The sequence below is a fragment of the Rhineura floridana genome, chromosome 8 (genome assembly GCF_030035675.1).
Source record: "Rhineura floridana isolate rRhiFlo1 chromosome 8, rRhiFlo1.hap2, whole genome shotgun sequence".
NCBI lineage: Eukaryota > Metazoa > Chordata > Lepidosauria > Squamata > Rhineuridae > Rhineura > Rhineura floridana.
The window spans coordinates 75948325-75975354 of record NC_084487.1 but is presented as its reverse complement, the minus strand read 5'-3'; the positions used below and the strand labels follow the sequence as shown (position 1 = coordinate 75975354).

Here is a 27030-nt window from a genome sequence, read left to right as displayed (position 1 = left end):
TGCTCTATGTGGGACTACCCTTGAGGTTGGTCTGGAAGCCGCAGCTGGTGAAAAATGCAGCGACCAGACTGCTCACTGTGACAGGGTATCACCAACATGTCACCCCGCTACTGAAGGAATTGCAGTGGCTACGATTAGCTACTGGGCTAAGTTCAAGGTTCTAGATTTGGTGTACAAAGCCCTATATAGCTTGGGACCAGGATACCTGAAAGACAGTTTTATCCTTTATATACCCAGGCCATCACTGCGCTCTGCAGGTGAGGGCCTCCTGCAGATACCATCTTATAAGGAGGTCCATTCCGCACAACATAGGAAACGGACCTTTAGTATAGTGGCACCCATCCTTTGGAATTCCCTCCCTTTAAATATTAGACAAGCCCCATCTCTGTTACCTTTTCGGCGCCTACTGAAGACCTTCCTCTTTCAACAAGCCTTTTAAGTTGAGACATTATCCCAGTCTGCATCTGTGTTGGAATTGCTTCTTGATATGTTTTTAAACCTTTTTTAAATGTTTTTAAAGCTTTTTTATAAGATGTTCTTAAAGCTTTTTTAAAATGTTTTTAAAGATGTTTGGTTTTAATTATACAGCCATGAGAGTGGCTGTATACTATAGCCAGCGTGGATTTTTCTCATTCTGCAGTGTTAGATTGAAAATACCCCGCTATGCTATTCTGATGCTTCCCATAAGCTCATTTCAAAACAAAACCTTACAAAACTTATAGTCCTGAACTGAAAAAGGTTGCTTAACAACCCTCCAAATTGTCATGGCAATACACAAAACAATCAGGGATAATCAAGAGTTCAAAGTGTAAAAAGAGAGAGGGGAAAAACCAGACCACTTTTGGACTTTTTTCTGTCAGAGTTCTTATAATTTGTTGAAATTCATTAAAAATCAGCCATGTTCGCAGAGTACCTGTAATCCTATTACTGACCTTGCCCCATACTCTGACCTTCATCTTATGCAGTTTAAAAGTTAAACAAATGCCTGGCTGATTTTTAATTAATTTTAAGAAGTTTTACATGGAACTCAGTGATAATGTCAGGCATGCTCAGTAAGAACCAACTCACAGCTGCTGGGTTTAGCTAATCAGGGGGCCACACCAGAACTTTATTTCACCTTACAGTCATGGCTTCCTCCCAGAAATCCTGGGAAGTGTAGTTTGTGAAGGGTGCTGAGAGGAGACTCTTATTTCCCTGACAGAGCTCCAGTGACCAGAGTGGTTTACCAGTTAGCCACTCTGACTGAAGCTCTGTGAGGGGAACAGGGCATCTCCTAGCAACTCTCAGCACCCTTCACTAACTACACTTCCCAGGATTCTTTGGGAGAAGGCATGACTGTCTAAAGTCATAGCTATACAGCTTGGGACCAGGATACCTGAAAGACCGTCTTACCCCTTATATACCCAGTCGATCACTGCGACGTGCAGGTGAGGGCCTCCTGCAGATACCATCTTATCAGGAGGTTCGTTCTGCATAATATAGGAAACGCACCTTTAGTGTGGCAGCAACTACCCTGTGGAATTCCCTCCCCTTGAATATTAGGCAGGCGCCATCTCTGCTATCTTTTCAACGCCTTTTGAAGACTTTCCTCTTTCAACATGCCTTTTAAGTTGAGACCTATCCCGGTCTGCATCTGTGTTGAAATTGCTTGTTAATATGTTTTTTTAATAATGTTTTTAACCCTATTCTTAAAGATGTTTTTAAAGCTTTTAAAAAAAATGTTTTTAATGTTGTTTTGTTTTATTGTATTAATGTATTTTAATGTTTTAATGTTTTAAGGTCTGTTTTTATGATGTTTTAAAGTGTTTTTAGCACTTCTGTTTGCCGCCCTGGGCTCCTGCTGGGAGGAAGGGTGAGATACAAATAAATAAATAAATAAATAAATAAAGTGAAATAAAGGTCTGGTGTGGATGTGGCCAGGGACAGCTGTGGTTTAAATTTGGGTGGGGGGCTACATGTGCCTGCTGTAGAATAAAAAGGTGCGGGGAACGCTGCAAAGCAATGATACTATTCACAATGTTTTCCTTTTGGAAAGGGGCTTCCCTTCTGCCCAGTGCCCACCCACCCAATCTCTTCCCCTTCCCCTCTTCTTCCCCTCTGCCCAGTGCCCACCCACCCAATCTCTTCCCCTTCCCCTCTTCTTCCCCTCCCTGCCCCTCCCCCAGGTCAGTTTTACCTATCCTAAACATGATTGCACACAAATAAGTCCCATTGAACTCACACAGTGTGCAAATGATCAAACCCGCCCCTCCCCCTTGCCCCGCCCCTCCCCCTTGCCCTTCCCAATCTCCTCCACCACCGCCATGGTCAGTTTTACCTATCTTAAGCATGATTGCATGTGAGTAAATCCCATTGAACTCAATAAGCATGCAAATGATCAAACCTGCTCTTCCCTCCTCCTTCCTCCCATCACCTCCCTTTTGCCCCTGCCCTTCCCTTTGCCCCTCCCCTTCCCTCTCCTTCACCCCTCCCCTTCCCTCCCCTTCGCCCCTCCCCTTCCCTCCCCTTCGCCCCTCCCCTTTGCCACTCCCCTTCCCTTCCCTTTGCCCCTCCTTTCCCCTCCCCCTCTTTCCGTTCCCATCTCCCCTCCCTTTCTCCTCCCCCATGGTCAGTTTTATCTGTCCTAACCATGATTGCACAGGAGTAAATCCCGTTGAACTCAATAAGCATACAAATGATCAAATGTGCCCTCACCTCCTCCTTCCTCCCATCACCTCCCTTTTGCCCCTTCCCTCCCCTTCTTTTGCCCCTCCCCTTCCAATCCCCTTCTTCCTCTCCCCTCCCCCCCATGGTCAGTTTTATCTATCCTAACCATGATTGTATGGGAGTAAATCCGATTGAACTCTATAAACATGCAAATGATGACCTGCCTTTTCCCCTCTCCTCTTGTCTTGTTTCTATTATTTGGGCTGATTGCAGGTGTTGCCACCACTCACCATATGCTCAGAGGCACGTTACCAAATTCTTCCAAGCTACACAGCAAGTGGATTGGACTGTGAAAGACCAACCCAAATTATGTCTGCATTTTGACATATTCATAGGGCAGTACGGTATCTCGGAGAGGCAGTCAGGTCTCCTGCTCCCCCAGTGCATTCACTATAGCTGCCCAATTTCCCTGCTTTTTAAAGTTTGATAGAAATATCTGTTGGCTATAGGTACATTCTTAAACCGCAAGGTTTTTTGCCTATTAGTGAATATATTTTAATGTCTATTTTTATGATGTTTTAAAGTGTTTTTAGTGCGTTTTGTTTGCTACCCTGGGCTCCTACTGGGAAGATGGGCGTGATATAAATCAAATAAGTTTGTTTCAAGCAGTGCTGGGAGAAAGGTGAAACTGGCTTCCAGCACTTCAGCCACTTCAGATGTGTGCATATGTAGCTCTAATGGGAAGTTGTTGGCCATTCCCTGTGCATCCATGGTGATGATTGCTATAATCTCCCTATCTATGTCTCAGGTGGCCATGTCTGGAACAATTTCATTTTTCACATCCATGGTAAAGGATGTGTAAATATCTATTTAGCCATAGGAATATTCATCATTTTCTCTATTTCCAGTATTCAGGCTTTGAATGCCATTGTTTATGTAGCCCAAAGGGGCTTCTCCCAGAAGAAGGTATCTGCAGACTTGGGGAGCCCTGAGGTTTGTAGAAATGCAAAAAAATATTTAGGACAAAAACCCCTAAGGGGAAAACACCCCCAAACTGGCCAAAGCACTGAGCATGCTTGGTGGCCATGTAATGCTGCCTGACTGTTGAAGGACTAAAGAAAAGCTGGGTGGGAGGGAGAAAGGAATGGAGTGGCTGTAATCCTGAATAGGGAGAACTTCACATTGCAGCATTTTGTTGCAAGTTCCATTTGTTTGATTTTAGTCTTCATTGCCCTTTTCCAAGGCAGCATAATTTGCATCACTTATTTTTTCCTGTGGTGTGACAATTGTAGAAGTGATCCATTGAATTTAAGAAGAATCATAGATACGTATGGTGAATTTCTGGGCTCCTTCTGGGAGGAAGGGCAGGATATAAATTTAATAAATAAATAAGTAAATAAATCCTCCCTTTTTTCATTTAATCTCTTTCTTTGATATACTATTCATTAGGTTTCTCATGTCAGTGCCCAGCAGCCAATCCAAGGGGAACTTATGCTTAGGTATCAGCAACTGCAGTCACGACTGGCTACACTGAAAATTGAAAATGAGGAGGTAAGATTAACCTCAGCCTTTCAGGCCCAGCATCAGTACCCAGCAATGGTCTGAAAAATATCAGGATCTTCTAAGGATTATGCTAAGATTTTTATATATAAGATAGTGGCTGGCACATTCCTCTTCACCACTTGCCTTTGAAAGGAAGAAAATAAGTTATGCTGGCCTGGGCAGAGGTGCTGCCTAGGCTGACATGAACTTTTTCTTGCAAGGATCGAGCCCAAAAAGAAGATATGCTGGGTCAGACAGCTCTGTATCATTCTTCCTGCAGCTTGTTTCTGCAAACTGCTGCTTACCCTGTCAAGTAGACCTGGTTTGTTAAGGCTGTTAATTAAAATGGTTCTGTGGCAAGGAATTGTGGGGGGAAATTGTCTGAATTAGGGCCTCTGGAAGGCAATGAGACTGTTTGTTCTCACAGGTAACTCTGTTAATTAGGCAGTGAGTAAGAACACCTGCTTATCAGACTGGTACCTCAAGGCCACAGACCTGAGAAGGTTAGAGAAGCGTGTGATTGTAGGCACGAAAACTCTGGAACATTTCATCATCAGAAAGCCCCCTGATTGGATAATTAATTCCTGGCTGTTGCTGGGCTGTTTCCCATAAAAGTAGAACTAAGATTCTGGGTCTTTGTTCCCCAATGTTGCTACCTGATGTTGGGGTTCCAACTTCCATCTGGTATCCATGCTATACTTCTCTGGGGAGATGTGGAACCATGATGTTACTCTGCTTGACTTCCTGTATTGTGTGAGTATAGAATAGGCTAGACAGATTTGTTGTTTTTTCTTGTGACTTGAACTCTCTGCATTTTGTATGTTCCCTAACCCTATGGGTGTTTGATTTAAGGAGTTACTTTGCTGCTACATTTTTGCACTTATATTTTATTCTAATAAAGCTACTTTTTCTTTACCAATGTGTGTTCATTTCAGAGGGAAATTGGCTCTGAATCCAGCATATTGGCCAATTAGCTACAGACTTCCATATAGTTGAGTATTTTGCTTTAAGGCTCCAAGATAAGGAGTGCTTCTTTGGCTCTTGTCTGTTGGAATCCTTGGCAGGTCTGTTTCTGGCACTTTGGGTTTCCCCTGGGCCCAGAGTGGGTGACCAGGTTTAAGGGGTGGTGGCAGTCTACCTTCCTTGCAGGGTTGATGTTGGTTTAACACAGCCCTGGTAAGGGAGGCATGGGCTGTGCCTGGCCGGGATCGATTGCCCTGGGCTTGGGAGTTGACCTCCTGGTGAGAATTATTGGCATACCCTATCACCCAGTAAGCTTGGAGGAGGGCTGCACTGGATTATCCAAGTAACAAAAGGAGAAGCTGAATTACCTGGCAGGCACAGGTGGCCCCTGCAGAGCTGCCAGCCCAGCTTTCAGTACAGGTGTTTTTGTTTTATCTGTTTTTCTCTTTGTTAAATGAAGTGCACTTATTAACTACAGGTTAAGAAGACAACGGAAGCTACTTTACAGACCATACAAGATATGGTCACTATTGAGGACTATGATGTTTCTGAATGTTTCCAGCACAGCCGTTCAACTGAATCTGTAAAGTCAACGGTTTCTGAGACCTACTTGAGCAAACCTAGCATTGCTAAGAGAAGAGCTAACCAGCAGGAGACTGAACAGTTCTATTTCATGGTATGTTGCATGCTTTCCTTGTGATATGATCTTAACTTGTGTAGCACATATTCAGATGTGAAATGCATTGATCCCTGTCTTTGCAGAAATTCAGAGAGTATCTAGAGGGAAGTAATCTCATCACAAAGCTTCAAGCAAAACATGATTTACTGCAACGGACACTTGGAGAAGGTAAATGAATCAGAATAAACTGCACATGCTAAAATATTTAAAATGCATATATTTAAACACATTGACTTGGTTCAAATGTAACTAGAAGCTGTGGCTTTTAGCTATAAGAATTTTCCTCAGACTTGCTTGGGCCCTGCTGCTCCTTTTTAGCATGTTGGAGGAGAAGATTGAATACATCCACTTTAATTTTTCAACAAACCATAGATCCCTGTGATGCCTAAACTCAGGAAACACTGACTTAGTGAGAACAAGCCAGGATCAAACCATGGTTTCAGATCCTAACATGTTCTTAAACCATAACAGATTCATCAAAGAATCTATATTCCTGTTTGGAAATCTTCCAGTCCTTTTCCAGTAAACCAAAAGAAAATATAAAACCACACAGAGAGACCTGAAAGCCAATTTATTTTATTTATTGGATCATCTCATGGATTGTATTTTGAAAAAAGTAACTACCGTTGTTTCAAAAAGAAAAAAAAAAGACAAGATGAATAGAAAATAGAAAAATCTCACTTCTGGCGGAATTAGCCAGACTACTGTGCAAGGTCACATGTGACCTATTTTGTGTGTGAAACATTCTGAATTATTACTCCTAGGAGTCATGATATATCTCTCTCCTAATAGCATTACCTTGCATCTTCTGCTGTAGTATTTATTAACTACTTCCCTATAGACTGAAATAGTACCTCATTATGAACAGAATACATTATAAACTTTCTGTGGACCAGCATGGTATTGCTAGTTTGTTCATTATATTATTGAGAAAATGTGCCTCGCATTTTAAAAAGTGCTCCTTGTAGAGTAATTGTTGTAACAGTGGGATTTCTTGTGTTACCATGAATCACACAAAATCTCTTTCATACTTTTCAATGGGATTAATAATCACGCTGTTGCAGGCTTGCAAAAACAAGTTTAAAAATACCTGCTACCCACAAATTTAATACATGCCTGACTATATCTCCTGTCCTCTGCACAGTCATATCCTCTGGTTTGCTCCCAACAAGAGCTCAGTATTAGGCTGTAAGAATCAGAAGTATATATTAGTAGCTTTAAAGGCCAGCCGCTGTGCTTGGTTGTGTACTTTTTTTTTCTTTTTACCTATACAGATGGCACCATGCTTATGGGAAAGTGGTGACATTTCCTTTGATGTGCAAACATAAATATTATGAAAAAGCCTGGATAGTTGTTTCTGATTACATTCAGCAACTTGCATGCTAATGGAAGCTTTTCTATTATGGGTCAAACCAAGTGTTAGAGGAACTATAACTGTCCCTCAAAACTGAAGATAGATTACTGTTTTTAAATCACTGTTACATAACACTGGTGCTAAACTGTTTTTGCCAAAATGTCAGCATATGCAAGAGTTAAAAATCATTCTTGAAATGTTCTGCCATCCAACTGCCATAATTGTGATTGTTCAGGGTAATATAGAACTAGCATATGTTTGGTAAACTAGCACATTGTGAATTACAGGTATGGTTTATGCATGTGTGATTGAATGTCCTGTCCTAGGGTGCAAGCGAACAAAGCCTTGCTATTGTGCATCCTCCATTGAGCTGTAGCCATTGAAATGAATGAAGGTTGCATAATAGTAGTGTAGGGCTGATGTGCACCCCAGTTGTTTATATTAGTTAATATGTAGTTACACATTCTTATGCAACACACAATTAAATATTTACATCTTAGAACTATGTATTTTTAAACTCTATGGCTTTTGGCAATATGCCCTCCAGTCCTGCCAACCCTTTCTTTTTATATAAACTTTGAATAGCTCATTAAAATATGCAAGCACACACAGAGGACTGCTTGAAATTTTGTTTTGCTTTACTTACAGCATGAAAACTATAAGATAAACAGCCTTTCCCAACCTTAGGGTCCCCAGATATTGCTGGCTTATAACTCCCATCAGCCCCAGCCAGCATGGCCAATGGTCAGGAATTAAGGGACCCAAAGGTTGGGAAAGGCTGATTAGAAGCTTTAGAACAGTAGCTTAATGCCTGCTTTCCTTTCTGAATACTTTAACACTCACTGTGGAAATGAGAAGCAATTCCCTCAGCATGCAAACATATATTTTATGCACTTAAATAATTGAAGATGAGCTAGATGGTATGTGTATAGTTATATAGAAAATCCACTCTTAGTTTTGTCAGTCTTCAAACTATTACCTTATCCTTTAGGTCACAGAGCAGAATATATGACTACAAGGTAAGACAATGAAATTTTTGACATGGTGTGTGTACAGAAAGCTGTAATGATAATAAAGTTCATGAGCTGGGGAAATAAAATGCAGTGGATGATGAATGCAATATTGTTCCATACATTTTTCCAAAAAGAAATGTGCACCATTCATTTTTGTACCTAGTTAGTACCTAGTCCTTCACTGTTCAGGGACATACCAGTGGCAGGTATCTCCACGGAAGCCAGCCTCCTGACCCCAGACATCTCTTGTGTACAGCCTATATTTGCTTAGGCTCAGGTGAAGCTACACCTGGAGGCGGGGTGCATGTGGAGAAAGACTTGCTGAGTGGACCATCCTTGGGTGCCATGCAAATTTCTTACTAAGCATCCACATGCAAAGCTAGCAGGAAGGAACTCAAACACATCAGCTTTCTTACTCTGCAACTACGTGCCTAACATAGGCTAGCGCCATGGGCAAGAGCTGTATGGTCCAACACAGTGCCACCTACACTTCCCAGCTTGCATACAGGTGGGCAGTGGTGTGCTCTGTTTTATTTTATAGAAATAATGTTGGTTGTGGAAGCTTAAAGCTACTATTGTCCACACACTCTCCATTCTCTGGAGGCTCATGAAGCTGGGGACGGGTAGGTGGACAGAAAGAAGAGCAAAATTGGTTGCCACCAGACACAAGTGAGGCACCTCAGCAAATCATAAGCTCAGTCCAAACCCTTGCACTTGCACTCCCTTGCTATGTCATATTTTATTTATTTATTTATTTTATTACATTTTTAAACCGCCCTATAGCATCAAGCTCTCAGGGCGGTGTACAACAATATAAAAACAAGTTAACATACAAATGAGCATGGGTACAATAGACTATAAAAGATATATAAAACAAGATTAAGACAAAAATAGATTAAAATTTAAATTTAAATTTTAAAATGTTAAAATGCCTGGGCAAAGAGGTAGGTCTTTACCTGGCGCCGAAAAGATAACAAAGAAGGCGCCAGGCGTATCTGGGACGTAAGCGGACTGCTGCTGACCTGGCTGAGAAGCTTCTTTTCTCCAACCTCACTACACATTTTTGGAAAACAAAGATGAAGTACTTAAAGCGATACTTTTGTAGAGTGCCAATTATTTGACAGGATGTTGAACAGTGTTTCTGTTTAACATCCTATGATGATTTCTTACTTCCATGCATTTTACATTCCAAAAATTGTATTTCATTATATTCATTCATAAAGTAATAGTTTATTCATATACCTTCTCATGAAATGGAAATATAAAGGTTCTTGAAGCCAGGACAATGATTAAAGAAATAACTGAATTCTGAGGATGATTAGCATTTTCAGTCCATTAAAAGGAGGCAACACTTTGTTTTTGTTATGCAACATTTTCTGAGGGAAGTTTTGGCTAAATTAATTCAGGAGGTTCTGAATTAACCTTATACTACACTGATTCTGAAAATCCAATACTTGCCTTGTTTTCTTATGGCTTAAGGAATTCCTTATGCTACTTGAAGTACTGTTCTGTGTTTTGTGACTGCTATATTTACAGTCTTCATCCTGTTTTTCTGCCTAATAACACTTGTAGCCGAGGACGAAGGAACTCCCACACCAGACATCAGGTACGATGCTAGTATATTCAAAGTATTGCATTTCCATCGCTTGATTATTTGGGATGCTTTGCATTCAGAAATGAGATAGGCATGTCACATTGTTCTGCCATTTTTCTAGCGGAGCTCAAGTTAGAAAAATAGTCCATGCCTAATGTCTTGATGGAACCCCCTTTATCCAATAAAAGATGTAAATTAAATACAGCAGGGCCTTTTTCTAAATGCAGATCTCCACAGCTGCTCCAGCTGCACAGCACTGTAACTTGCTTTTTAAACTCAGTAAAGACTTGTAAACAGCTTGTATCACATAAATTTAAAGTGTTACTGTACAGAAAAACCAAACAAAGGCCATGCTTTGTACATGGATCCCCTTGCATTTTATAAAATAAGCCTGAACTTCATCTGTAGGGGTTCTTTCAACTGTTTTGTGTCTCATCAACATGTCACACACCTGAAATGCACATGGGGAATGTGCTGATCCTTAAAACTGATTACTGCTTGTCCAAACAAGCTGGCAAGATCAGGAGGCATTATGCCAAAACTGTGGTGGTGACTCATTAGTTGCTCTTCCAGGTGACACTTCTCTCATTTCCACTTTGGTCCTATCCTAGTAGCAAAATCTGGAAGTGCCTGTAGTAAAGAAAATGAGTCTGTGTTCATTAATTACGCTGACTGACACAGCCTGCATTTACTAGAACCCTAGGTGTTATGTACAGGGTTTCTTTTCACACCGATGCATTTTCTGTTTCCCTTGGGATCCATACAAGATAGAGGCGCTGCATCAACGTTCCACCAATCAGAACAGGCATATGACTAGTTTCTAATAGCCAAGAGCTAAAATTATTCTGGCCTCCTTGTGCTAAAGTCAAAATCCAAGTGTTGTAACAAACATTAGGAGACAATGGGTGTGAAAACTATTAAACAGAAAAGATTGAATAATTGCTTTTCCCCATAGCAGCTAGTGATGGAACACAGGGATGTCTCCAGAATATTAACTATGTAGTTTTCATAATGGAGGCAAGAGAACAGCTGGAGTAATATTCTGGTAAATTGGGGCCAAATTATTTCTAGGCGGTTCCATACTTCCTTCTCCTCACTTTCATTTGTTTGTTTCTTTGTTTTGTCAACAAAAAGTAGCTGTGGGAGGCTGAAATTTGGGGTGAACGCCTAATGAAGGGGCTGCTTAGCATTTTCCCTTCCTGACATTTGTCCACTCAACAATCACCCCATATAAATCATATGGTTTGTATAAGTTTACTAGATTTATAATTTTATTTTTTGAGAATTACTCATTTATTAATTTTGGAAGACTATGGCATTCCTGTCTTTCTTCCTTGAGGATGCTGTTAGCGTGGCAAGGAGGGTAAAGCAAGGGTGGCCCATTGGCCACTGTCCTCGACTAGGGAGGCACACTGGCCAAAGCAGTTGCTTAACTAATTTCAGTAAAAGTTCAGTTATGTGTTTTGGCCATAAGCCATAGCAATATAGCATCATAATAAATGATACTAAAGCATAGAATGAACAAAAAGCATAAGGCATCACAGTCTAATGCATAGGACCAGTTCTATTATTTATTTATTTATTACATTTATACTCTGCCTTCCTTTTCATGATAGAAACCCACGGCGGCTTACATATGGTTCGCAGGTGGTCTCCTATCCAGGCACTTAGCTTCAGCAGGGTGCTGACCTCATGTGCGTTCAGACCATAGCCTGGGACCTATGATTTATAACTGTTTTATAACTAAGTTTATAATGGTTTTATTAAACTATAACATAGTTTATAACTATGGTTTATTAGACCAAGAATGAGTGTTGTGCCTACATGCTCCTCCTCTTCCTTTCTCTTGTGTGCTATAATTCAGTACTTCTTTATCCTCAGTTTCTTGATCCTGGTTTCATATTCTGGTTAATAAGCAGAGATTAAACCACAGTTTCCCAGCTCAGATGTAGCAGGAAACTATGATTTAAGAAACGCTTGAAGTGTGAAATTACATCACACAAGCAAAAGGAGGAGGAAAATGAAGAAGGGTGCAAGTAAGCACATGAATAATTGGTAAAATAAACCAGGGTTTATTAGATCAAGATTGTTACATCTGGACCGGGCCATAATCACTGAAAAAAATGCTAACAACACTTCACGCTGCCATGGCAACATGGTCTATTTTCAGTGTGACTTCCTTGCCATTGCTGGCAAACAGTCCAGTTTTTAAAGGTAGTAGTTATCAGATTTGGTCAGCTGCCCCCAGGAAAAATATATGGTATGCGTGCTATGAAAGCTATGCATTACTTTTTGTTCCCTGACAAACTGAGAAAGATAGCTCAGTTTAGAAACATTTTTATTTTTATTTTAGTTAAAGCCTTTGGTGCTCAAAATGCATTACTGAAACAAGTATGATTCCAGATCGTTGTGAGTTTGGAGCTGATCCCTAATGATGATTATTTGTAGTATATTTTGGGTGATTTTCTCCTCCTCTAGGACTCAGGGCAAATAATCCCCCTCATAGTAGAAAGCTGCATCCGATTTATCAACTTGTATGGTGAGTTCCAAAATGCCATTTAACTTAATCCTGGTTGGTTTTTCTATTCATAATATTGTGCTTCATAATAATTGTTTTTATGTGCATATTGAATTCACTTTCTAATTACAGCTAGGCAGGGCCATGAAGCTTTAATCTGGAATTAAGGAGACTTGCAGGAAGAAAATATGAGGGACACAATAATAAAGGAACAGCCTGGCAGGGAATAACACATGCACAAAACAAAGAATGCACAGAATGGCTAGAGAAAGGCATCAGAAAAACTGGAATTGCATGGGTTGTACACATCAATAGGATAGAAGCAAGGGGTAGGAAATGGAGGAGGGGCCAGGAGCAGGCTAGGAGAGGAGATAGTGGAGGGTAAGGATGCTACTGTAACCCCCCTTACCTGAATTCAGTAGGACTTACTCCTGAGTAGACATGATTACAATTTTTTGTAAACTGCTTTGAGGTTTTACTGCAATCAAGCAGCATATAAGTTTTGTTAAATAAATTTTTATAAATGCGCCACAAGAAATTAGAATTATGCTTCTAAATGGTATAAAGTGCTTTGAAGACCTAATGGTCGAAAAACAGGATATAGGTCTAACAAATGTAAGTAACATGTCAGCCTTTTCTCCCATTGAAATAACAAGTCTCAGCACCCAATTTAATTTCACATACTTCTTTTATTACTCTTGTTTTTTCAGGTCTTCAGCACCAGGGCATTTTCAGAATATCTGGCTCCCAGGTGGAAGTCAATGATATTAAAAATTCATTTGAGAGAGGTAATTATATTTTCTTCCAGTGCCTACATAATTATATTTTGTTGAGAGCCAACATTCAAAACCTTTTACCCATAGAGAAATGCTTCCATTCTTTGAAATGTAATTGTTATGGCACTCAACTGTGTCCTGATAATACCTCATGGGGAGACCAGTGTGTCACATTCTGTCCTTGCATGGACTGTGCCAGCAATGTGCAAGCTGTAATTCCTTAGGCTAACATACAGATTTCTATAGAATCGGTGCAAGCCATTAATGGGTACAACATATTTAGCTTGCAGCATGGTATGGAGTTTACCTTAGCGCCTTTTTGCCCTTTACTTTTTTCCAATATGAGGGTTAATTGTCCTCATATTGGAAAAAAGTATGGCTTTCCAAGACATGGTTTTCACTAGAATAAAAAAAGATCCCATTCATGTGTTCAGCATATAATACATTCCTCCAAGGACTTAGCTAGAACCCTTCTAGCTTTTCCGGAACAAGAAGCTTCAAACATTTAAACTCCCATATGCTTTCTGAAATTATACATTTCAAGGATGACTTTTTTTTGAATGCTTGAACTACATCCTATTTACAATTAGAGAAGCTCATGAAGTTTTAAACTTGAATTACAGTTACTCCCTGCAATAAGCGTGAGGAGCACTGAAATAAAGGGGCAGCTCAGCAAGAAATGGCATGTGTGCATCATAAGAGCAAATAGCTGAAAGACTGCAATAACAAGGGAATTACACGGAACATACCCCACAAGATGGAGTATTGTGGGGGAAAGCATGAGCTGGCAGTGGAACAGAGTAGGACAGAAGCTTGCTCTAGCAGAATGGTATCCTAGTATCTGCCTGCTTCTCCTACCCTTTAAACCAGGGGTGGGGAATCTCAGACACAGGGGCCAAATGTGACCAACCAGGCCTCCCTATCTGCCCTTTGGGCACTCTCCAGGCTATATACCTTCCCTAGCAACACCATCTCTCCCCAGACCACACTCCTCATTGGCTTTGCTTTACACATCCCTTGAGTGTTTTCGCCTGGCTAGAATGTGTTCTTGAACTCTGATTATAAGCCAAGAGAGTGGCTGTATACTACAGCTAGTGTGGATTTTTCATATACTACAGTGTTAAATTGAAAACATTCCCCATTCTGCTGCTTCCCATAACCTCATTTAAAAAAAACTAACTTACAAAACCTATACTCCTAAACTCGGAAATGCATGCTTAACAACCTTCTTAAGTTTTCATGGCAATAGACAAAACACACCGAGAATCGAGAGTTCACAGTACAAAAAAAGGGGGGGAATCCAGACTCCTGTTGGACTTTTTGCTGTTAGTGGTTTCATAATTTGTAGAGATTAGTTTAAAAATCAGCCATGTTCTCAGAGTACCTGTAATTGTATTACTGACTTTGCCCCATAATCTGACCTTGGTTTTCTGCAGTTTAAAAGTTAAAAAAAATGCCTGGCTGATTTTTAATTAATGTAAGAAATTTAACATTGGAGTCAATGATAAGCATGGTCATGCTCAGTAAGAACCAATGTTCAGTATCCTAAAAGCCAGACTCACAGATGTTTGGTTTGGCTTGGCTAATCAGGTGGCCACACGCACTCCAGACCTTTATTTCACTTCAGGCAGTCATGGCGTCCCCCAGAGAATCCTGGGAAGTGTTGTTTGTGAAGGGTGCTGAGAGTTGATAGGAAACTTCTGTTCCCCTGGCAGAGCTCCAGTGGCCAGAGTAGTTTAACAGTCAGCCTCTCTTCTGGGGATTGTATCTATGTGAGGGGAATAGGGCATCTCCTAGCAGCTCTTACCACCCTTCACAAACTACTCTTTGCAGGATTCTTTGGAGGACGCCATGACTGTCCAGGGCTGTGCAGTCGGAGTCGGAAGCAATTTTGGGTGGAGTCGGAGTCGCTAGAAATGTTCCGACTCTGGCTTTAAAATAAATTTTGATTGACAAATTTTTTAAAATATAAATTCAAAATGTCAAAGAAGCTTCCCAGTCAGCTACAGTCAGCTGTAGTTGAGCATTTCACCATAACTCAAGATGGAAAACATTTTGTGTGTCAGTGTATGACACAGGACCCAGATGAAGACAAATGCTGTTTTGCCAAGATCAGCGCATATTCAGGCAGCGATAAAAATGCTCCTATGAGAGCTTCCAATTTAAAAAGACATTTACAGCCCTTTCCAGGGCTGTGGAGTTGGAAGCAATTTTGGGTGGAGTCGGAGTTGGACAGTAGAAAAATAGAGGAGTCGGAGTCGAAGGTTTGGCGTACCGACTCCACAGCCCTGTGACTATCTAATTTGAAATAAAGGTCTGGTGTGGATGTGGCCAGGGATAACTTTGGTTTAAATTTGAGTGGGAGACTACATGTGCCTGCTGTAGAATAAAAAGTTGGGGGAACAGTGATATTGTTCATAATATTTTTCTTTTGGAAAAGAATGGGGTTTTCCCTGTGCCCAGTGTCCACCCACCCAATCTTCTCTCTCCCCCTTCCTCTCCCCCCCTCCTTCCATACCCCTACCCTTTCTCTCTTTCTGTCCTTCCTCCCCCTCCCATATGTCATTTTCACCTATCCTAAGCATGATTATGCAGGAGGAAATCCAATTTAACTCAAAAAGCATGCAAATGATCAAACCTGCCCTCCCTTCCTCCTTCCCTTCTGCCCTCCCTTCCTCCTTCCCTTCTGCCCTCCCTTCCTCCTTCCCTTCTGCCCTCCCTTCCTCCTTCCCTTCTGCCCTCCCTTCCTCCTTCCCTTCTGCCCTCCCTTCCTCCTTCCCTTCTGCCCTCCCTTCCTCCTTCCCTTCTGCCCTCCCTTCCTCCTTCCCTTCTGCCCTCCCTTCCTCCTTCCCTTCTGCCCTCCCTTCCTCCTTCCCTTCTGCCCTCCCTTCCTCCTTCCCTTCTGCCCTCCCTTCCTCCTTCCCTTCTGCCCTCCCTTCCTCCTTCCCTTCTGCCCTCCCTTCCTCCTTCCCTTCTGCCCTCCCTTCCTCCTTCCCTTCTGCCCTCCCTTCCTCCTTCCCTTCTGCCCTCCCTTCCTCCTTCCCTTCTGCCCTCCCTTCCTCCTTCCCTTCTGCCCTCCCTTCCTCCTTCCCTTCTGCCCTCCCTTCCTCCTTCCCTTCTGCCCTCCCTTCCTCCTTCCCTTCTGCCCTCCCTTCCTCCTTCCCTTCTGCCCTCCCTTCCTCCTTCCCTTCTCCTCTCCCCTCCCTTCCTCCTTCCCTTCTCCTCTCCCCTCCCTTCCTCCTTCCCTTCTCCTCTCCCCTCCCTTCCTCCTTCCCTTCTCCTCTCCTCTCCCTTCCTCCTTCCCTTCTCCTCTCCTCTCCCTTCCTCCTTCCCTTCTCCTTCTCCCTCTCCTCTCCCTTCCTCCTTCCCTTCTCCTCTCCTCTGCCTTCCTCCTTCCCCTTCTCCTCTCCTCTGCCTTCCTCCTTCCCCTTCTCCTTCCCCTTCTCCCTCTCCTCTGCCTTCCTCCTTCCCCTTCTCCTTCCCCTTCTCCCTCTCCTCTGCCTCCCTCCTTCCCCTTCTCCTTCCCCTTCTCCCTCTCCTCTGCCTCCCTCCTTCCCCTTCTCCTTCCCCTTCTCCCTCTCCCCTGCCTCCCTCCTTCCCCTTCTCCTTCCCCTTCTCCCTCTCCCCTGCCTCCCTCCTTCCCCTTCTCCTTCCCCTTCTCCCTCTCCCCTGCCTCCCTCCTTCCCCTTCTCCTTCCCCTTCTCCCTCTCCCCTGCCTCCCTCCTTCCCCTTCTCCTTCCCCTTCTCCCTCTCCCCTGCCTCCCTCCTTCCCCTTCTCCTTCCCCTTCTCCCTCTCCCCTGCCTCCCTCCTTCCCCTTCTCCTTCCCCTTCTCCCTCTCCCCTGCCTCCCTCCTTCCCCTTCTCCTTCCCCTTCTCCCTCTCCCCTGCCTCCCTCCTTCCCCTTCTCCTCCTCCTCCCACATGGTCAGTTTTACCTATTCTAAGCATGATTGTACAGGAATAAATCCGGTTGAATTCAGTAAGCATGTAAATGATCATACCTGCCTTTTCCCTCTTCATCCCCCTCTCTCCTCCCCTTCCCTCTTCTTTGTTCCTCCTCCCCTGTCCACTCCAGGTCTCCCTCACTCTTCTCCTCCTTGTGGTCAGTTTCATTTATCCTAAACATGATTGCACAGGAGTAAATCCCACTGAACTCAATAAGCACGCAAATGATCAGACCTGCCGTACCCCTACCCTTCCTTCTCCTCCCGTCCCCTGTGTTACCAAATTCTTCCAAGCTGCACAGGAAGTAGATTGGATTGTGAAAGACCAGCCCAAATTATGTTTGTATTTTGACAAATTTGTAGGACAGTACAACATCTCAGAGAGGAGGTCAGGTCTCCTGCTCCCCTAGTGCATTCACTATAGCTGCCCAATTTCCCTGCTTTTTAAAGTTTGATAGAAATAACTGTTGGCTGTGGGTACGTTCTTAAACCGCAAGGGTTTTCTGCCTATTAGTGAATAATGACTCTTGCTTGACTGGATGGGGGACGAAAGACATGCCTAGGTCTGTCTAGAAAGTAGCTTACTGTACAAAAAAAAATTACCTAGTTTGTTCTGCCCACTTTTGCCTCTGGCCCCACCCATCCACTGGTATATGGCCCTTTGAAGGTTTCCCAGTTGAATATGGACCTTGAGCAGGTTTTTGAGACCTGCCTTAAACCTTGGCATATAGTTCTCTCTTTTCTGACCTAGGGAGGTTTGCTTCCAAGGTTACACACATATGTCACTGGGTAAGGAAACAGAAATGAAGGCAAATAGTACTTGGGGCCTAGGTTACATTAAGAGCAGGTATCCAGTTACATATTCCTTCATTCATTTCTTTGATATCTAGCTCAGACATGAATTCTCTTAAGTGCTAAGAATGAGAGTGAGAAGGAGCATAGAATTGCTGTAACACCAATTAGATTTGGACTCAACGGTTGAATTCTGTAAGCTTATGCTGATATGGCAACATTTATTTGTTATGATTTTTGAGTAAATTTATACCTTTTTAATACAGTTTGAGAAAGTGAATATAGAAGCGTAAGTGTGTGACCACGTCAGGATTTGATCCATTGGGCCCCAGCAATTATCTCAGATTCTGATAAAACAGTGAAAGTTACTTAAAAGAACAACAGCTTCACACTTGTGCCCTACTTTGGGATCTGGCTGGCCACTTTTGAATTTACAGCAAGACATTTACAGATTGTTTCTTCTTTATATAGATCCATGGAGAAAAGTCAGTCTTTTAAATAAAATGAGAAAACAAATGTAGGAATTAAAAAATTCAGTTCAGCTCTCCAACACAGTAGTACACAAAAAGCAAACATACTGAAACATTTATTTGTGACTTGGTTTTGCACAAGAAATACTGTTTTTAATTAATGCTTTGGGATAAGCCCTACTTATTAGAGGTTATATCTGATGAAGTTGTCCCATTTGCTCAATGACTTCTCCTTCCACAGTGGAACTTCCTCTCCCTCCCTCTCTCTCTCTTCTACCCCCCCCCCACCTTCCGCAGAGTAAAATGTAAATGTACTGCCTTCAAGTTGATTCTGACTTACGGCTACCCTATGATTCACTAGAAAATACAATAATGCTGGGAAAAACAGAAGGGAGTAGAAAAAGAGGAAGGCCGAACAAGAGATGGATTGATTCCATAAAGGAAGCCACAGACCTGAACTTACAAGATCTGAACAGGGTGGGTCATGACAGATGCTCTTGGAGGTCACTGATTCATAGGGTCGCCATAAGTCGTAATCGACTTGAAGGCACATAACAACAATGAATAGGCCCTATGTCACTATGTTAAAGTTGCTGGGACAGCTCCTTCAAAGTTTGGACTAAAACCCAGCATGGATTCTACTGCCCTACTGACATGGAACTGGCACTGCTATGTTATGCCAGCAGCCAAAGACTTAAGTAATAATTGCTTATGCTACCTTACATATTAAGTGGTATGAATATATTAGTGATTCTCAAACTTCTTAAAAGTTGTCATCTGCAAAACCTTACTCATGTTGCAGAGAATGTAGAATTGCCCAGCTCCCATGCCATGTCTTTCCTACTCACCTGACCTTTGCATACTAACAGTAATGCAACTTTATTCTTCCTCCTTCCAGCTACTCCCTCCTGTCATGCACATATGACTCTTTGTTATTCTCCTACATGCCCCTGCACTTAGCATCAGTTCAGTTCCACAGAACCATGGGCTCCTCTCCTTTCATTCATTTCAATGATCCCACACTTTGGAAGACACCTTCTGCTCACTTGAGGCAGCTACTGCTTCCCTCAGCCAAGCAGGCAACATTTATTTAACAAAATTTATAAGCCACTTAATCGTTAATAAAATCTTTAAATGACTAACAAATAATATGAGCTATACAAAATTGGGAGGGATAGCTAATACTCTGGAGGATAGAAACAAAATTCAAAGGGATCTTGATAGGCTGGAGCATTGGGCTGAAAAAAACAATGAAATTTAACGGATAAATGCAAAGTTCTACACCTAGGAAAAAGAAACCAAATGCACAGTTATGAGATGGGGGATACTTGGCTTAGCAATACTACATGGAAGAAGGATCTTGGGATTGTTGTTGATCCCAAGCTGAATATGAGCCAACAGTGTGATGTGGCTGCAAAAAAAGGCAAATGCTATTTTAGGCTGCATTAACAGATGTATAGTTTGCAAATCACATGAAGTATTGGTTCCCCTCTATTTGGCACTGGTTAGGTCTCATCTTAAGTACTGTGTCCGGTTCTAGACACCACACTTTAAGAAGGATGCAGACAAATTGGAACAGGTTCAGAGGAGGAGGGCAATGAGGAAGATCATGGGAATTAGAAACAAGGCCCTGTAAGGAGAGACTGAAAGAACTGGGCATGTTTAGCCTGGAGAAGAGAAGACTGAAGGAAGATAGGATAGCACTGTTCAAGTACCTGAAAGGTTGTCGCACACAGGAGAGCCAGGATCTCCTCTCGATTGTCCCAGAGTGCAGGAACCAGAATAATGAGCTTAAGTTACAGAAAACCAGGTTTCAGGAAAAACTTCCTAACTGTTAGAGCAGTACAACAATGGAACCAATTACCTAGGGAGGTGGTTGGCTCTGAACATTGGAGACATTCAAGAGGCAACTGGACAGCCCCCTGCCCAGTATGCTTTAATTTGGATTCCTACATTGAGCAGGAAGTTGGACTTGTTGGCCTTATAGACCCCTTCCAACTCTACAATTCTAGGATTCTACATTAAAATTGTCAGTAAAAATTAAAGTTAAAAATGAGTTTTGAAAAGCCAAAATATAATAAAATTAACAAACATACACTATAAGCTAAAATTGCAGATTAAAATTTGAACTCACCTTTACATGTTTGGATAGGCAAGTTTTTAGGAGGTGCTGAACAGAATACAGGAAAGGCACCTGCCTGTGAGGAAAGTTTGGGGCTTTTTATGTTTTGTTTTTTAAAGACAAAGAAAGGAAGACATAATAGAGGCTTATATAATTATGCATATTGGGGAGGAAGTGATAGAGAAGTTATTTTCCTTCTGCCATAATACTAAAACCTGATGTCATCCAATGAATGACTCCAACGAATGATGTGAGGTTCAGGGTAGACAACAAGAAGTACTTCCTTCTCTCAGCACATAGTTAAACTGGTACTTCAAGAACTTGGATTGCTTTAAAAGGGGATTAAACAAATTCGTGGAGGATAAGGTATCAGTGGCTACTATTCAGAGGCAGAATACCTCTGAATATGACAACTGTGGATCAAAATGCTATTGTGCTCATGTACTGTATGTGAGCTTCCTGTAGGCATCAGGTTGGCCACTAGTTCGATATGTTGGAGTAGATGGGCCTTTGGTCTAATCTAGCAGGGCTACTCTTATGTTCTTAAATACATGCATAAACCACCAATTCAAGGTGTTGGTCTTGACCTTTAAAACCCTATACGGTTTCGGCCCAGTTTATCTGAAGGAACGCCTCCAGCATCACCAATTATGCCGCCTGACAAGATCAGCCACATAGGACCTTCTCTCGGTCCCACCAGTCAGAACATCTAGGCTGGTGCGGACCAGAGAGAGGGCATTTTCGGTTGTGGCCCCCACTCTCTAGAACTCTCTCCCTTTCAATCTCCGACATGCCTCCTCCCTGATGGGTTTTCGCCGAGCCGTAAAGACCTGGCTATTCAGGCAGGCCTACAAAACCCTTGGGGTGGATGAGTTTTTATAATGTTTAAATTGATGTTTAGATTACCTCTGTGCTTTTTGATTGTATATTGTATTTTATTCTGGTTGCTGTAAGTCGCCTAGAATGTCCGTTAACTCGGACAGATAGGCGACTAACAAATAAAATTTATATTATTATTATTATTATTATTATTATATTTTGCTGTTGTTCTGATTCAGGTGATGTATTTTAAGATTTTATTTTTTAAAAAAATATTTACCTAGATATTAAATCAATATTAAATTGTTGGCTTCATTAAATATCAGCTGTGATGAAGTACTAAAATACCTGTACTTTGGTGTTTGTAGCTATCTAAACTGAAAACAATTAACCTACCAACAACCCTTTAATCTGCTAGCATCATTATATAGTCAAAAATCGTGGTCTTTCCCACTGCAGTTTGTCATTTAGAATCCATTTTTTCTAATCACAATACACAGCATTTCACATGTTCTTGAAATCTTTAATTACTTTTTCAGTTCAAAGAAAGATGTGCAGCTTGAAGACATCTATATTTTAGTATGTGATTTGACTGAACGTGGTTTTAAAAACATTTAATAAATGCTGCAGTCCTCAAAGTATTTTTCTCAAGAGTGCTGGAACTTCAGTTCAGTGAGACTGCTGTTGAACAGACAAATCTAGTCCATAAATGGACCAAGTGAATTTATTATCGCACATCTATCCCAATATACTTTTTCTCAACTGAGTACTTGGCATGACTAGGCTAAATAATTAAGAAAAGGTTTGTTTTAGACTCCTACATTCATTTTAATCACAGATTGAACTTGCTAAACTAGTCATTATTTATTTACTACAGCTCAGGATCCTACTATATAGCTGGAATGCTTGTAAGAATTTAACTTGATTTATTTTTGCAGGTGAAAACCCTTTGGCAGATGATCAAAGTAACCATGACATTAACTCAGTTGCTGGAGTATTGAAGCTCTATTTCCGAGGGCTGGAAAACCCTGTCTTTCCCAAGGAAAGATTTAATGATCTTATTTCTTGTGTCAGTAAGTTAAATTTGTTTTACGGTCTATAAAATTGCATTTTAATGAATGCAGTAGCACCCCAGAAAAACAAGTCTCACCACAGATTTCCGTAAGATAGTTTACTGGCCTCTGTGGTTATATATGTGTATTCAGTGTTGGTCTCTAACATGTTTCTGGATTTGCTTTCAGTGTGTATAGCACACACACTGCTACACAAGAGATATTTAAACTTCAGTATAGTATCCTCCATGTTCTACTTACCAGGGAAATTATTCTACTTGCACACAAATATGTTATATTGTTTTCAGCAGGAGATGTAATTCTCTATAAATAATTTTTTTGAGGAAAATATCTAACTATTAATTTAGTACTTGTCAGAGGAGCTCTTGATCATTTGCATTTTCAATTACCTTTGTCTTCATTTGGATATGATACAAAGGATCAAATAAGCAGACATTTTTGAGGCCAGTCAAATTTTTGCTTAGCACATTTGTTAGGGCTGTGCATGTCTCTCCAGTCAGGTTCAGGGGCTGATTTGGTTCCTCTGTTCAGGCCTGATCTGGGCCCCAAACAAAACTGAGCACCTTGCACAGCCCCAATTGTTTAGTTAGGATTGTAAACACTAATTAAACAAGTGCTGGGTGGCAACAGATTGGAGAGAAGGAGATGCAGGCAGAGACTCTCACCCGCATTATCTCCTTTCCTCCCTCCTCTCCTTGCCACCGACTGCATGTTTAATTAGGGTTTAAATATGTGGTTAACCGATCGACTGACCCCCTTTTGACAGCCCCAGATTGCTCTGGATGGACCTGACACAGGGCAACTTGAACCTCTCTGGGCAAATTCCCGATTGGCCCAATTTGGTTCAGGAATCGGGATTTGTACAAAGTCGGCACACAACCCTAACACAAAGTGTGCCACTTTGGGGGCAGTGGGTCGGGGAGAAGAACCAAAGTCAAGCAAGGGCTCATGCTGGGCTAATGCCAGCAGAGCAGAATGGCATTGTTCTTTCCCTTCATCCTTTGAGCTCTTTTCTTTTTGTCTCCCACTCCCAAAATGATTTCCCCTCATTGTTTTCACTGACATGACACATATAACCTTAACAAGGTTGTAAGTGTGGGGAGGCAAAGTGGTTGAGAATTCTTTGTACCTGCTGAGTAAGAAATGAAAGTTCCTTTGAATGACAAGGAGTTCTGGTCAGTGAGGAAGCAGAGTTTTCTCCTATCTAGACTACTCCAAATAAGAGCAAAGGCCCTGGAGAGTTTAATTGGCCATTCACTATTAATTGGAGCTTGATCATGTCAATTACATGGACAGGAAATGTTAGAAAGGATTCAGCTGCCCACTTCATCCTGCAGTTTCCATACTGTCACATAGCCAACATTTCTACTTGTGTATTACAGGATTAGAAAATCTCTATGAGAGAGCTCTTCACATACGAAAACTCCTCCTGACTTTGCCCAGATCAGTCCTTATAGTGCTGAGATACCTTTTTGCTTTCCTCAATCAGTAAGTACATTAACTTCCAGTTAGAAATATGGTCCTTAGGATGAAAAAGCAGGTATGGGAGTGGTGTTACTACACACTCTTGCATGTAACAAGAAGTCTGTCCTTCAAGATACTCTTTGTCAGAACAAAGGAGAGCGCCGGTGGCGGAAATCCCGCTCCGAAGATGTCCGGACACAGGTTAGAGCAGCAGTAGCTGCCTACCAAGTGGCAATAAAGGTAGGAAAGAAGGCTTTCTTTGCTGCCTCTATTGCGTCTGTGGAGTGTTGTCCCAGGAGGCTGTTCCAGGTGGTCCAAAGCCTGGTCGGTCCAGTTGCTCAGGAACCCTTGGAACAGTCAAAGGCCTCCTGTGACCTATTAGCAAAACACTTCGCTGATAAAATCGAACACTTACGGAGCTCGATCCCGCGCGCCGTGGACACAGTCGATGAACCAGAGTTGGCCAGTTGCAAGCCGGTAAATTGGGATCGGTTTCGGCTTCTCCCTTTTGAGGAAGTGGACAAGGTGCTTTCATCTGTGAAGCCAACCACTTGTCTTACTGATCCTTGCCCTTCGTGGCTCCTTGTGAGCTGCAGAGAGAAATTGGGCGAGGGGATCAAAGCGGTGGTAAACGCATCCTTGAAAGAGGGTGTGATGCCATCAGCCTTCAAGGAGGCAATTGTAAAGCCCTCCTTGGATCCCCAAGTGTTCGATAACTTCCGCCCAATTTCGAATCTACCATTTCTGGGCAAGGTCATTGAGCGAGTGGTGGCCAACCAGTTGTCAGCACATTTGGATGAAACAGATTATTTGGATCCATACCAATCGGGTTTCAGGACTGGTCACGGAACTGAAACAGCCTTGGTCGCTCTGGTTGATGATTTGAGGAGGGCATTAGATAGGGGAGAATCCACCTTTCTTGTCCTCCTCGATCTCTCAGCGGCTTTTGATACTGTCGACCACAGTATCCTTCTGCTTCGCCTGGAGGGATTGGGAATTGGAGGCACTGTATTACAGTGGTTCCATTCCTTTCTCTCCAACAGGTACCAACAGGTAGCGTTGGGGGAGGAGGTATCAGACCCTTGGCCTCTCAATTGTGGTGTGCCACAAGGCTCTATCCTCTCTCCCATGCTGTTTAACATCTATATGAAGCCGCTGGGAGCAATCATCAGGAGATTTGGGCTGCAGTGTCATCAATATGCGGATGACACTCAGCTCTATCTCTCGTTTAAATCTTCACCAGAGTTGGCTGTGGAGACCTTGTCCAACTGCCTGGAATCCGTGAGTGGATGGATGGGAAGGAACAAGCTGAAGTTGAACCCTGATAAAACCGAGGTACTACTTGTGGGGGACAAGAGAAGGTTGGGTGACATTGACCTGAAGTTCAATGGGGTGAGTTTACCCCTAAAGGACCAGGTCCGCAGCCTTGGGGTTGTGCTTGATTCCAGGCTGTCCATGGAGGCTCAGATTTCGGCAGTGAGCCGGGCAGCCTGGTACCAACTACACCTCATACGAAGGCTGCAACCCTACCTTCCTGTTCATCAGCTCCCACTGGTGTTACACGCCCTGATCACCTCTCGTTTGGACTACTGTAATGCGCTCTACGTGGGGTTACCCTTGAAAACGGTCCGGAAATTACAACTGATACAAAATGCGGCGGCTCGACTACTTACGAATAGTCGCCGCCGAGATCACATCACACCAGTGTTGTTCGACCTACACTGGCTTCCAGTTGTTTTCCGAGCCCAATTCAAGGTGTTGGTATTGACCTTTAAATCCCTATACGGTTTCGGCCCAGTTTATCTCACGGAGCGCCTTCAACGCCACCAATTATGCCGCCCGACAAGATCGGCCACACAGGGCCTTTTCTCAATCCCGCCAACAAAAACAGCCAGATTGGCGGGTACAAGAGAGAGGGCATTCTCAGTGGCGGCCCCCACTCTTTGGAACTCCCTCCCACAAGATCTCCGGCATGCCTCTTCCCTAAATGTATTTCGGAAAGCCTTAAAGACCTGGCTTTTTCAGCAGGCCTTCGGGGTATCCAGGGAGGGTTAATTGATATAATTGTAATGCCTCCTACCCAGTTTTAATATTGTTGTTGCAGATCTATTGTTTTTATTGTATTACTGTATTTTATTAATTCTATTTGAATAATTTTGTAAGTCGCCTAGAGTGGCCATTGGCCAGATAGGCGACGAAGAAATTAAATTTTTTATTATTATTATTATTATTATTATTATTATTATTATTATTATTATTATTATTAATAATAATAATAATAATAATAATAATAATAATAATAATAATAATAATAATAATAATAATAATAATAATAATAATAATAATAATAATAATAATAATATTAGAACACTCTTTCGATCTTTAATTTGCCTTCATATTAACATAGGAGAGAATATTTCAATTGGCAGCAAAACAATGATTTTCAAGAAAACTGGAATAATTTTTCACCTTAACTGAGAAATGTCATCATAATAGCAAAGGGGTGACTTGAACATGACAGTTGTAAAAGTGTAAAGTGAATTGCCCATAGATTTGCAAAATTGCAAAGTGTAATTCTTTTCAGTGATGACAAACTCTTACGGTATTCTCAACAGTTTATTTAGGATGGGATAGCAACATATGGGTTCTCATTTCAATAACTACAGAGTGGATTGAAAATTAAAAGTTGGTTATAATCCTTGAAAGTGGCAGGCCATATTTACATGAACAAAATGCAGTTTCATATTAAGATGTTTAATCCTTAGCAGCAATATATGTTAGTGATCTAATGTTATTTTATATAATTTGTTATTTAAAAAATTAGTCTGTATACATTTTTAATGACATTGATATATTTTGCTTTTATGATTGTTGTTTATTGCCTTGATCTCCTTTGTGGGAAGTGCGAACTGAAAAATACCCTAAATAAATAAATAAAAATTCATAGAAATGCGGGGGAATTGCTATATCATGAACAACAATCAGTTGTGAAAATGGAATTAATGGTTGTATACACAATAACTCACTCTGTGCCCACATTAATCTAGGGATGGACTCTGATATCAAAGTCATAGACTGGAAATACTAATAAAGAGAAGCAGGAGCTGGAATAAGCGTGAAAGAATAGAAATTACAGGGATAGCAATGTGGGGCAGCACTGAGATCATGGAGGCAAACAGGCATCCAGAAGCTTGGCAGTCCAAGTTTCTCTTCTATTTCTCAGTGAAGAAGAAATTATTCATCTGGTATTATGGGAACCACT

At 41.8% G+C, this 27030-nt stretch overlaps 1 protein-coding gene across 3 annotated transcripts in view; it reads left to right on the top strand.

Annotated features, from left to right (window-relative positions):
• SRGAP1 (SLIT-ROBO Rho GTPase activating protein 1) overlaps positions 1 to 27030 on the top strand; it is a 170442-nt gene that overhangs the window by 130356 nt on the left and 13056 nt on the right. For all 3 annotated transcript variants that reach the window (XM_061639841.1, XM_061639842.1, XM_061639843.1), the window contains 9 exons: positions 4096 to 4197; positions 5630 to 5827; positions 5914 to 5998; positions 8176 to 8203; positions 9770 to 9803; positions 12270 to 12330; positions 13020 to 13097; positions 22170 to 22304; positions 23687 to 23792. In XM_061639841.1, coding sequence (XP_061495825.1) covers positions 4096 to 4197; positions 5630 to 5827; positions 5914 to 5998; positions 8176 to 8203; positions 9770 to 9803; positions 12270 to 12330; positions 13020 to 13097; positions 22170 to 22304; positions 23687 to 23792 — 827 coding nt within the window. The remainder of the gene's footprint in view (positions 1 to 4095; positions 4198 to 5629; positions 5828 to 5913; positions 5999 to 8175; positions 8204 to 9769; positions 9804 to 12269; positions 12331 to 13019; positions 13098 to 22169; positions 22305 to 23686; positions 23793 to 27030) is intronic.